The sequence below is a fragment of the Ostrea edulis genome, chromosome 4 (assembly GCF_947568905.1).
Source record: "Ostrea edulis chromosome 4, xbOstEdul1.1, whole genome shotgun sequence".
Classification (NCBI taxonomy): domain Eukaryota; kingdom Metazoa; phylum Mollusca; class Bivalvia; order Ostreida; family Ostreidae; genus Ostrea; species Ostrea edulis.
In genome coordinates this window covers 12372548-12385640 of record NC_079167.1, presented here as the reverse complement: position 1 = coordinate 12385640, position 13093 = coordinate 12372548, and the positions used below count along the sequence as shown (strand labels likewise).

Below are 13093 nucleotides of genomic sequence, written 5' to 3'. Positions count from 1 at the left end.
GGTAAAATCAGCCCATCAATGGTCATCCTTTATATCAAAAGTAATTTAATATTGATTCAAATGGATAACGTGATGTAAAACTTCTCACACAGAAAGTATTTGTGCTTTTATTTTTCACTAGGATGAAACTAAATCTCCTGCAAGTAATAAAATTTAGCAGTGCGGGAATATATACATATACACACACACACACACACACATATATATACATATATATATATATATTATATATATATATATATATATATATATATATATATATATTATGCGCGGATGATATCTCAAAATCAATACATGTACATGTTAACTCGAGAAGAAATTAAAAAAAAAGAACCACCAAATATTTCGTTTGAGTGTGTCCACAAACAAGACATATATATAAAGATAGATATATATACTCTAATATGAATAATAATACACCAATCTCTTTAAACAGTGTCCTGTCTGATTGCATTGAACTTATTCAATATAGGATGAAAAGGTGTAAAGGCATGATTGTCCTTCAATAAATTACTATGTCTTTGAAAAATGAAAGAGAGAGAAAAAAATTAATCTATACATACAAACTAGGCTACATTGATACAAATCTGTGTAATTATGTAAAAGAATAAAGGTAAAAAGAATACCCTATACTACATTTATAAATAATCATTGTCAATCCTCGAAATGAGAATACCTTCCTCTTCTGTATCGGTGTCTGACGTAGTCCACGCCCGGAAGTTTCGTCTGTTTTGGGTCCTGTGCTTTGTACAGCCAGACAAAAGAAGAACAGAAACACAGGAAAACGCAAATCCAGGCCAAATAAAATGACCAACCAAAACTGTACATTCGAGATTCGTTGATTATTTTCTTGTGAGGAATCCGGTATCCATGTAATAGTTCAGTACGTCGTAAAATATAGCACTTTCCATGGAAAAGTGCTATTGCAAGGGTTAATAATATACCTGTAGAAAGAATAACATTTTATGATGAAAATGCAGGTAGAGATTGGATGTACATCTACTAAATCTACTTTTAGAATAAAATATTTGAATCATAGCACAAAACCTTGTTTTCTTTTGTTTAACATGAAAAGGTGAAGATAACGAATAGTGATAAATCTCTTAACTCCTCTAAAGTATACAAAATTAGAATTTGGGCAAACACGGGCCCCCCTGTACATACATTGTACCAGAGGTGGGATCAGGTGCCTAGGAGGAGTAAGCATCCCCTGATGACCGGTCACACTCGAGACCAGGCAAACGTCGTAAGCCGCAGTCAAAGTCAAAGTGTAATGAACGGCCTAATAATACGCAATTTCCGAGTTGCCCAATAGTTATTTCCCTTTGTGGAACTCTTGCGCATAGTGAGACGCAAAACATACTTTCGTTCACATACGGTGGGTACAAATACTTATCGCTGCCTTTATATATTGCCTAAAGAATCATTATCAGACATTATGCAACCACCCAAACTGCTGGGACACAATTTTAGTAAGTTTATGATTATTTGATAATAAAATAGCCCAAACAAAAATCGATAATCACCATCTTTGTTTGATTAAAGTATCACTCGTGCAGATTGATTGTTTGATTGATTATTGTTTATCGCAATTCACCTTTGAATTAGAACGCTTTACCCGATATAGTATTGCGTTGTGTGACGACACAATTGAATGAGACGTTTGATGTAATACAACAAGAGTTTTCATTGGCCGATTACAGCCCGCCCACTTGCTCGAGCGGATTCGAACTGTACATAGCTCTCTGAAAAGATCCACCTCTTATAAAAACCTTCGATTTACGGGTCACAAAAAGCTGCGGACGGTTGAGGCCTGAAATCGGTGTATTCTTGTGTTGCTGTCTCATAAACTCAATATAAAAAAATCTTAACATATTTTCCTACTATACTTGCGTCCAAACATACCTTCAAATGTTCATTAAAGCCATACACCACCCGAAAACTCGCAGTTTCAAATGATTTCGTTTGTTGACGTAGCCATGTTAGGTAGCCGGTCAATTCGAACTCTTGCTATTGGTATATATTCATAAAATCGGTTGTAAGTTATGTATTCGCTCTTCATTTATTATCAACACGAATAATTAATAGAAATTAAAACATTTTTGGACCAGTTTTTGTAATTAGGTAAAATAAGCTCTAGATGAATGAAAATGCTACATAAGCCCATTAGATGGAGATCGACCGGCGCAGCCGCTCATGACTAATGAAAGCCGCACTGCCGTGAGTTTAGCTTTTTGAATAATTATCATTTTTAGGACTGGGGTGGTATATTATTTAAACAATTTAGCTAAAATATTTGTGGGGAATTAGTACACATCTAGACGCTATTGTGCCAATATGGAAATGAACCGGGATTAGAATTGACTGGCTACCTAACATGGCTACGTCTACGAACGAAATCATCAAAAGCTGTGATCGAGTTTTTGGGTCGTATGGGGCTTTAATAAATATTTGAAGGTATGTTTGGACACAAGTATAGTAGGAAAATATGTTAGGAATTTTTTTTTTATATATTAAATTTATGAGACAACAACACAAGAATACAACTTTTTCTCTTTCTTCCTTTGAAGTTTTTTTCCATCTAGCATCTGGCCGTCCTGACTACTCCCGTATAAGGGAATTTGGGCGGACTTATACATATGGACCAATGAGAGTTTCTGTTGCATTTCGCAATTGTATTACAAACAGATTCAATTGTGTCGTCACACAACGCAATACTATATCGGCCAAAGCGTTCTAATTCAAAGGTGAATTGCGATAACGTCCCTCTCGAGAATATTTCACTCATATGGAGACGTCCTAGTGCAGAAGAGGAAATGAAAAAAATTAATCTCGTGCAGAAGAGGAAATAAAAAAATAAATGAATATTTAATTTAATGGCCTAATTCAAACAAATATTCTTCTTCATATGGTCAGTTTAATATATACCAACGGATGATATAAACAAAATTTACGCTTTCAGAACTTTAAATCTTATTTACATAGCTAGTCTATAATATATATATATATATATATATATATATATATATATATATATAATCCAAATAGAAAGAGTTGATATCACACAGTCAAAATAATTCAATAAAAAAAAAAAAAAAAAAGCAGGAAAATATACAGTTCCAAAATATATTTAAATCACTAGCGCTTTCTGGATTTTAACATCCATCCTCAGGTGAATACAAATTAATAATGAATACAAAGTTGTTTATCTTAGAGACGTCTATTGTGACGTCATGATAGTCTTTGCGAGGAGGGAATAGATACATGACGTCATAATACAAAAGTTCGGGAAAGGTGACTTGGACAAAATAAGCATGAACATTTACATGATAAAAGTTGATGAATTAAGAGATTTAACAATCAGAATTTTTCATATATGCATTGATTAAAGTTTGTTTAGTTTAGGAGAAAACAGTTTAATGAAATAATTTTCTTTAGCAAGTCTCATGGACGTTGATTCTGTTTTAAGTTTATAAAATGGAAATACGCTGTAGTTGCCTCTAGCACAGGTGTCAAAGTGTTCACTGCATGGGGTATTTCTTGTACTGGGATCGTTAATTTGTTGGCGATGGACACGCATCCTCGCTGTTAGCTGTGTTCCGGTTTGTCCAATATATTCCTCGCCACACCCGTTGCAAATAATGCAGTATAGTAAGTTTTTCGACTTGCATGACGTTATCATTTACAGTAAAATATTTTCCGCATTTAAAAGTAATAGAAGGTCCTGTTTTTAGTAAGTATATATATATATATATATATATATATATATATATATATATATATAGATATATCTTGTACCCACCCAAGCGTTCAACAAAATACTCTGAACGTACCTCTATCACAGAAGAGCTGATATCTCGGAACTTGCGTATTGGCATGAAACATGTCACACAGCATTTGACCCAATGACAGGTTGTATTGGCAAACTAGATCGTTATAAGAACTATAAAATTTGTGAAATGCTGAATTTAAACGAGACTGATGAAACCCCTGTAACATCTTGTTTGTCAAGCACCTGCGTCGAATTAAAAACCTGATCATACGCAGAACAAGCTCTTGCGTAACGAATCAGTTGAGAAAAATAAACATGACGTGTTACATACAGATTGTAAGGCCGTTCTTAGCATATATATATATATATATATATATATATATATATATATATATATATATATATACACGCTGAGATATACATGTATACACTAAGATATACATGAATATGCTGTATTTTGAGATACATTTATATGCTGTATGCTGAGATAAACATACTGTATGCTGAGAAATACATGTTGTATGCTGAAATATATACACTTTATTCTGCGATATATACCGTATGCTGAGATATATGTACTGTATGCCGAAATATATACGCTGTGCTGAGATCCATGTATATACACTACATGTGATAATTCTGTCTCCGGATTTTGACCCCGAATTCAATTTGTTGTGTGTTTAACTTTGGTAATCATTGCTAGAGATGCATTATTTATAGCCATTTCTGCCGTGTGACAAACATATTTCTCAATGAAATTGACGGATGCGATTAATCATTCAGAAATAATTTCTTTGAGCAAGTATTGGCCAAATGCAAACCTGATTCCTAATTATGTTGTCCGGGGATATTTAAGTATCCACAGAGAATAGTGTGGCCGAACAAATGTGAATAATGCATGATCAAACAAACGTTAATACATGGATAGAGAACTTCCCTGGAGAAATGGGTAGGATTAAAACGTTTTCATACCAGACATTAACGAACAACACGATGCCCAAACAAGAACTCGAGTGTGGTGACCAAAGAGACCATAAGCACCCGTAATTAGGCCAGCTACCATCGACACCATGCATAACAGAGCAAACGCACACGCTGCACGTTCCAAATCTGAAAAATATACAAAGTGAATAGCTGTGTGAAAGATACGATTGAATAGAGTGTGGGGGAAAAAATCGGAGAATAATTTTTTTTTAATTCTTAACGTGTACAATGGCGATTTTTTGTTTTATTGAATAACATTAAGACACAGAAATAAAATGTTTTATCTCTATTTAACGGTTCTTGGGGGTTATTGATCCTACATAAGGTTTAGAATTACAAAATAAAATGACCCGTAATGCGGCTTATTGGCTATATACAAAGATGATTTGGCAAAACATGCACCTAATAGATAGGTACTGAGTATACATAGATAAATCATATAGACATAATATGGATACAAATTGCTTACGTTTTACTGCAATAAGTTGTGTGACGTCACTTGCCGCCTCAATCTCCCTGTCACTGAGATACTCACACCTGTCTACCCTCTTCTGAATTAGGTATAGTCGCTGCCGGACTCCCTCTGGAAGGTGAATATCATTATTTCTTTAGCTGATTGTTGTTTAACGCCCTAGCCAGAATATTTTACTGATATCGAGATAACAACAGCTCTAAAGTGAATCACAACAAAAAAACTATGATACCAAAGCGTTGATGGTTCTTTACAATGCATACCATGACACAGGGCCTATGTTTTAAGGTCTTATACGAAATAACAGTCACTATTTGATTCTGTTGCGGCCACAGTAGAAGCCCTTACCCTGCCCTATACTAAAACTGCTCGTTAGATGCCGCCGATGTCTAAGAAGCTACTTTTCTTTTACTAATATTTGGTAAACTGAAAAGTTTCAAAAGTAAAGGTCACACGACACGATCAAAGCTCGCCACGCTGAGGCTGATTACGGTCGGTGGTGTAGTGGTTTACAAATAATGGAACAAATTTATATCGTGAATTTAGCAAATGAGTTCCTGATTTAGTTCTGTTTTGTCAAATGGTATAGACACGGAAATTTATCCCTCTTTCTTGACGGAATACATTTAATGAAGCATAAAGTCCTCGTGTAATTAATTTTGTTCGCGTACATCCCACTAACAAAGGATTTATGTCATGTGTACCTAAGTGAAACCAGTTTAACATACCGGGGTGTCTGTCTATTAAAAATGACAAAATAAAACGTTAAATAAAGAAAATTTGACATTGGATTTACCTAATAAAATAATATGCATTTGTACTAAAATTAAAAACTGTAGAATCATCTTTACCAGAATGGAAAAAATAAGCATAGTAAAGTAAGTAATGCAGGTTTTTTTCTCAATTTATTTTCAATTTGCTATAACTTCAGTGGAAAGGAAGAAAATGCACATAAAAGCAATATATGAACTTTGTATATTGTATTGTCTATAGGGAGTCCTGTGATTGACTGCTGTTCGTTATCTTCAACTTTCATGAATATGTTTGGATTCTACCACTGAAGACATTTTTCGTCAGTTTCTGTCTTGATAATGTGAACAAATATGTTACAATTACAAATGTTTTGAAAAGCATCCGATTACAGATAGGGTAACGCGCCTCAAGAAAAGTATGTCGGCGTGAGACGTTGCAGTTCTTTAAATAGACATGTACTGGACATACACAATTGTCCATGAATTCAAATCGTTAACGACATAAAGAACATGCACTAAAGCAACCCTCTAACCATATATTGCCCCCTACATAACTATCTGATTACCCGAAAATGAAAAGTGAAGATAACGAACAGTGATCAATCTCATAATTGCTATATGCAATACAAAATAGAAAGTTGGGCAAACCATTTTACAGTTTACTTGTATGAACATTTACATTGTATATAGTACTGTTATCTGTTTAAGTGAAAAGCGTACAATGATTTGAAAGAAAAACAAGAGATGTTTGTAAAACACATATGCCCCACATGGTGCAAAATTGAAAAGGGTTATACACAAACATATCATTTAATTGATAGTAGTATCATCAATTCAAAATATTGAGCAGACAATATCTTCCTATGTCAAGAGTGAATTGACCAAGTGACCTACATATCAATAGGGGTCATCTACTCCTTATGCTGTACCAGTGTACCAAGTTTGGTGTCAATCAAGCAAATAATTCTTAAAATATAGGAGACAATATATTACTATGTCCAGTTCAACAATTGACCTCAAAATCAAAATGGGTCATCTTCTCCTGAAGATGTACCAGTGTACTAAGTTTGATGTCCGTCAGGCAAAAGGGTTATCAAGATATTGAGTGGACAATATATTACTATATTCAGTTTGACCTTTGACCATGTGACCTCAAAATCAATAGGAGTCATCTCCTCCTGAATACACACCACTGTACTAAGTTTGATGTCTGTCAAGCAAAGGGTTCTCAAGATATTGAGCGGACAGTATATTCCTATGTCCAGGTTGACCCTTGACCTTTAAACATGTGAAATCAAAATCAACAGGGATCATCTTCTCCTGAAGATGTACCAGTGTACCAAGTTTGATGTCTGTCAAGCAAAGGGTTCTCAAGATATTGAGCGGACAGTATATTCTAATGTCCTGTTTGACCCTTGACCTTTGACCATGTGACCTCAAAATCAATAGGGATCATCTTCTCCTGAAGATGTACTGGTGTACCAAGTTTGATGTCTGTCAAGCAAAGGGTTCTCTAGAAATTGAATGGTCAGTATATTTCTATGCCCAGTATGACCCTTGACCTTTGACCATATGACCTCAAAATCAATAGGAGTCATTTACTCCTTAGGATGTACCAGTGTGCTAAGTTTGATGTTTTTCAAGCAAAGGGTTCTCAAGATATTGAGCGGACATTATATTCCTATGTCCAGAGTAGATTGACCCTTGACCTTTTGACCTGAAAAACAATAGGGGTCCTCTTCTACTCATAACCAACCCACATATGAAATATCATTATCATCAAGTGAAAGGTTCTCAAGATATTGAGCGGACAACATGTGGTCTACAGACCGACCGACCGACAGTTGCAAAACAATATGCCCCCTCTTTTTCAAAGGGGGGCATAAAAATCACCTAACGCAAACTTTGGTAGGAACATTTTTGTATCATTTTCCATGTATTAATTTCTTCAATACCCCCCCCCCTCCCCCAGTACTTTGAAAAATTCGGTATTTTATTGCTTGAGGCCATCCGACGAGGAAAATAAAATTGACATGTTACACCGACCTGTACCAAAGGGAAAATGTCCTGGTCTATCGCTAGAATAAACATTGGCTATTAGATTACTTTTATTGCCGAATAATAAGCAGAAAGTAGCTCGTTCAATAGTCTCTTCTTGTATGACGTAATCCGTTCAATAGATAATTCGAACAGTGCTCTAATCGGGTCATTTAAGACAATGGTGCAAAATAAAGAAACTGCTCTGGCAAAGGATCGGAACTGCAAAGGCGACGAATCGGAAGTGTGAAGTTTCAAGTGCGAAGGAGCGAACACACGAAACTACATGTATTTATCGCTCCGTTGCCTTCGCTTCTCGCTCCTTTGCCCCCGGATATTGCGCCCTTGCTTCCTCCTGTAAGAAGGTTGTGCATTTTTGCAGGAATAGAATTTGCTCATGTGTATACAATGATACACTGGTCCTGTCCATACTATACATGTTATACCATAATAATTACGCGGATATCAAGATGTTATCAAAGCGTCAAACCAGCTTTCATAAGGTTTCTGCTTTTATCAAGAAACATTTTTTTTTTTTTTTTTTGCTTTTGATATTTTTACAAATCATAATGATAGCCATTTCCTCGTGAAAGCTTTCTAATTGTGAACAACGTGCGTATGAATCTTGATGATTATAGTACGTCTATTTCAATGGTGGGGAATTCCAGCAGAAATGAAAGTAAACCGTAGATATATACTAGTAATCCAAATTGTTCGCGAACAGTTAGAGGCCTTTCCACCTTTTCATTGCCTTTTCCTGATACTTTTCATCTTCAAGACTTCTTCTCTTTTATTGCCTAACTTAACAACACCCAAATTAAAAAAGAAAAGAAGAAAAAAAAACCAGTTCCAGTCACTCATCCGATTACTATTCGCGATGTAGGTAGTTTATATTGCGTCATTAGGTGAAAGTTAACCGGTGACACCAGCTTCCTTAATAACGAAGGAATAAAAGTGAATTATAAACTGCCCATGGCCAAGGAAGCCGTTGTTCAAATGCCGTAGGATTGAAAGTCAATAAATAATGGAATTTGAAGGGTTTCATGTGTGTTTGAATGACATGGGCGATTGTGCATTGATAAAGTGTGTTTTTAGGAGGACGTACTGAAAGATCGGAAGTCATGATCGGGTTTGTGTTGTGTTGAAAATAATGGACTCGCACCTTATTTGTGTGACCTTGATCTTTGACCTTATTTTGGGGTTTAATGCAAGTGGTCCCATGTCTCTATACCTATATCAATGAAAAAGTTATAGGCTTAATTAAATAATGATATTAGAGACTTTCAGGGGCAATAACTATGTTTAAGGGTTTTCGGTTCCCTTCGGTTAACTTCTCATTAACTCCCTTTAAGGATCAAATAACCGTCAGAAGGAAGGGTCGGTTTACTCATCTCAATCTAATTAAAATAAGACTTCTTAGATCCGCGCCGTATACTCTGCCACATAGGAGAAGTGTTCACAAACTATTATTTTACACCCTTCACCCCTCAGATCTACTGTAACTTTAAGGATAACAATTGGATCCTCCTGTCCCTATAATAGGCATATCTGCAAATGGTATTTAATTATTGTACAAAATTTCAAGTCCATCGGCTAAACCACATAGGAGGTGAAGCGTTCACAAGCTATTTTAACACCCTCTACCCCTCTTAGATACACTATAACTTAAAGGAAAATAATTGGATCCTCCTGTCACGACAATATGTACATCTACAAATGGCAATGAAGCATTATACAAAGTTTCAAGTCTATCCGATAAGCAATATAGGAGGAGAAGCGTTCACAAGATTTTGTAACAGACAGACGGACGGACAGGAATTACAAAAACAATATGTCTCCCCTTGGAAGATGGGAGACATAAAAAAAGGTATTCAATGTTTCCAGAAATCTGGGGGGGGGGGGTCTGTAAAAATCCGTCGTTTTCCCCCAAATTGAGGAATTTTAACATATTTATTGACCATTTTTTCTTCATTGTAATCTTATATAATGAATTCTAAAATATGGAATTGTTTGTTTTGTCATTTTTTGTTTAACAGAAAGGTTATTCATTGTTTCCAGAAATCTGTGATTTTTGGGGGTGTAAAAATCGGTTATTTTCCCTCCAAAATGAGGAATTTTAACATATTTATTGACTTTTTTCATTGTAATCTTATATAACGAATTCTAAAATATGGTATTGTTTGCTTTGTTATTTCTTGTTTGATATAAAAGTTATTCATTGTTTCCAGAAATCTGTTATTTTTTCCCCATTATTTTGCCCCAAAATTCAGAGAACGTATGAAAATCAATCTAAAGATGGCTGAAATTGATGACACTAATCGCAACTGATCAGAATAACAGTAAAATAGATTGTTTTGACGTTGGGCAAATTTTGGTCCATAATGGTCCTTTCGTTTGCCTGGGGAAATTATCCCTTCTGTCCCCCTCCCCCTTTCTCTCTCTCTTTGACAATCTATTTTAAACATTTGCATTATGTATGTAACATTTAGGTAGCCGTAAAAAATGATCCCATTACTGATCAAAATTTAACATTGATCACTTTTCAACAACCGTTTGTGATCAAAATTTAACGTTAAAATTTGATCGGGGTCAACTTTTAATGTTAAGAAATTACCCCTGGGGTCGTTTTTCAACGGAGTCACTATTCATAAAGTACATGTATGTCTGCGGGAACGGTTGCAGTTCATATCCTCATGCCTTTTATCTAAAAAAAAAAAAGTGAAATCTATTACATCATCTATTTAGGGTCATAATTACCTGTAACAAAACAGGAAGTAAATACCTGTTAATGGCATCAAAATTAGCTCTGTGTGATTAAATATGTTGCTTCATTTGAGTTTAATTTTACCGTTACGTTTCTATGTCGATTTTGAATTTTAGTCTATTCTTTTTCATTCCACTCTAAATAGTTTTTCAAGTTCTTTTTAACTTTTAAGGAATCCTATATAAAGATTTGTTTTTGAATATTTACCGAAAACATGGAAGCCTAGAAAAGTCTCTCTATTTACATTCCAAATTAATGACTCAAATGAATATAGTTGTGGATGAATTAGCTTAAGTTGATGAATTCTGTGTATGCAACCAACCTATCGAAGAATCTGAATGTGAATCACAAGAGCTATTAGAATACAACATTCATATGAAAGGCCCGTGAATTCTAAGTTAGATTATACGTAAATGTAGCGTAGAATTATCGCTTAATAACGAGTATACAGTTATCTGATGGCGTTATGATTCTATCCAGTATCAAGTAATTGAATATTGAGGGATGTTATGTAATTCTGATCAAACTAGTCGTGTTTATTCAACGATGAATGATGGACGCGTATTCTCAGTCGCTCGACGGCTATACTACGAAAACTGTACTTTTAGGAAAGACAAATTACAAACAAAACAAGAGGACTTGGTATATTGATTAAACTCGCGTCAGACAATGTGTATTTCCTGATTGTTTTGTAAAATACAAGGAAATGGTTGCGATGAAAAATACAAAACCAATTCAACAAAGGGTGGGGCTTATAAGACTGTCTGATAATTTCTGGATACTTTGGTTCTAGAGCCTCTGAACCTAGGTGTATGTTTGACATGTACATGTATGAATAATGGAAAGCTGGGTATCACTAAGGAATGATAACTTAGTAGAACTTGGTGTTTTTATTTTAAATTCACTCAAAAATCAAATAACACGACAATTTCTTATTTACCGTCTTTGTAACAATTAGTATGATAAAAAAAAATGGATTCCAGGAATAATCATTTACAATGAATGTCGTAATAATAAATCGGACCGGGTAAACACAACCTGCAATGTTGTTGCGAAAGGAATGCACGTGAATCTGACCGACACGTGAAGGTGCACGTCGTATATCAATCTACAGTCTATATAGTGTGACTGTCAACCCAACTTCAGTTCAATTATATCACCGTGCCTTAGTGTGATGCTGCTAGAACAATTACTACCATTGTAAACATGAATTTATATGATGCAGTCCTTCAAGCGAATGATTAATACATTTGAAAGATGGTAGTATTTTATCCTAATCGATTAGTCGTCTCGCACCTTTGCCAAAACGCCAAGAGTGCAACTAGCCAGACAACAGAGAATTACTACAGCTAGGGATATTTTGATTCTGCATTATCGGATTAACTCCATAGAGAATAGCATCAAGAATTTTATTACATATACCAAACCCCATGATATATAGAGGGTATATTGTCTTTCAGATCGTTTTACCTTCTCGTCATTATACTGTTAATATCATGCTATATATTCCCCATAAGTATAATTAATTCCATCGCAAGACGGTATAAAATACAGAAATTTAAAGAATGGCTTATTGGAAACTTTACGAGATTTTTGTTAAAAATAGAAACAATCACTATTTACTTGCAGATTAATTAAAAAGTTTTAATCGACGAAATCGGAACTTTTCACAGGTGTTAATGCCTCGTACTTTGTAATCACACAAAAAGCAAATACTCATTGCATCGTTTAATTCATTATCAAAATGATAATCAAATGTCATCGATTGTCTATCGACACAGAGCTATTAGATGGCATTTTCTTCATGTTCCGTCGAGGGAATTATGCTAAATTTACTCTTATTACATTAACGGCTTAAATAAACGTACAAATCGCATGATCAATTTCTTCAACAGGTCATCTCTTCGCTTACACTAATGGAACCTCTAACAGGGGCTGGAGATGGTATCAACGCACTGGATTGTGGAGAAGCGGAAAACTAGCGAAGTCAACTGAACTCTTCCTGATTGTATTTAGGGCGGCGAATTCTTCAAAGCTTAACTACGAGAATGATTGTACTTTTGCCTTCTACATCAACATTTCAGCGAGGATAAGCAATCTATATCTATCTATCTATCTATCTATCTATCTATCTATCTATCTATCTATCTATCTATCTATCTATCTATATATATATATATATATATATATATATATATATATGATTTAAACAATATTATTTTAGCCTTCTCCCTACATCAAGGTCGGAATTGAAGTGGAAACACAAAATAAATAGATATATAAATGTACATACGTGTACAGACACATGTACA

General features: G+C 34.7%; 1 protein-coding gene across 1 annotated transcript in view; it reads right to left on the bottom strand.

The window, feature by feature from the left end:
• Window positions 1-18: 18 nt before the first annotated feature.
• The window catches only part of LOC125672332 (uncharacterized), a 33167-nt gene continuing 20092 nt past the window's right edge, over window positions 19-13093 (bottom strand). The window contains exons 2-4 of the mRNA XM_048908566.2: window positions 5226-5339; window positions 4745-4882; window positions 19-944 (exon numbers count right to left, since the gene is read on the bottom strand). Coding sequence (XP_048764523.2) covers window positions 655-944; window positions 4745-4882; window positions 5226-5339 — 542 coding nt within the window. The 3' untranslated portion in view covers window positions 19-654. The remainder of the gene's footprint in view (window positions 945-4744; window positions 4883-5225; window positions 5340-13093) is intronic.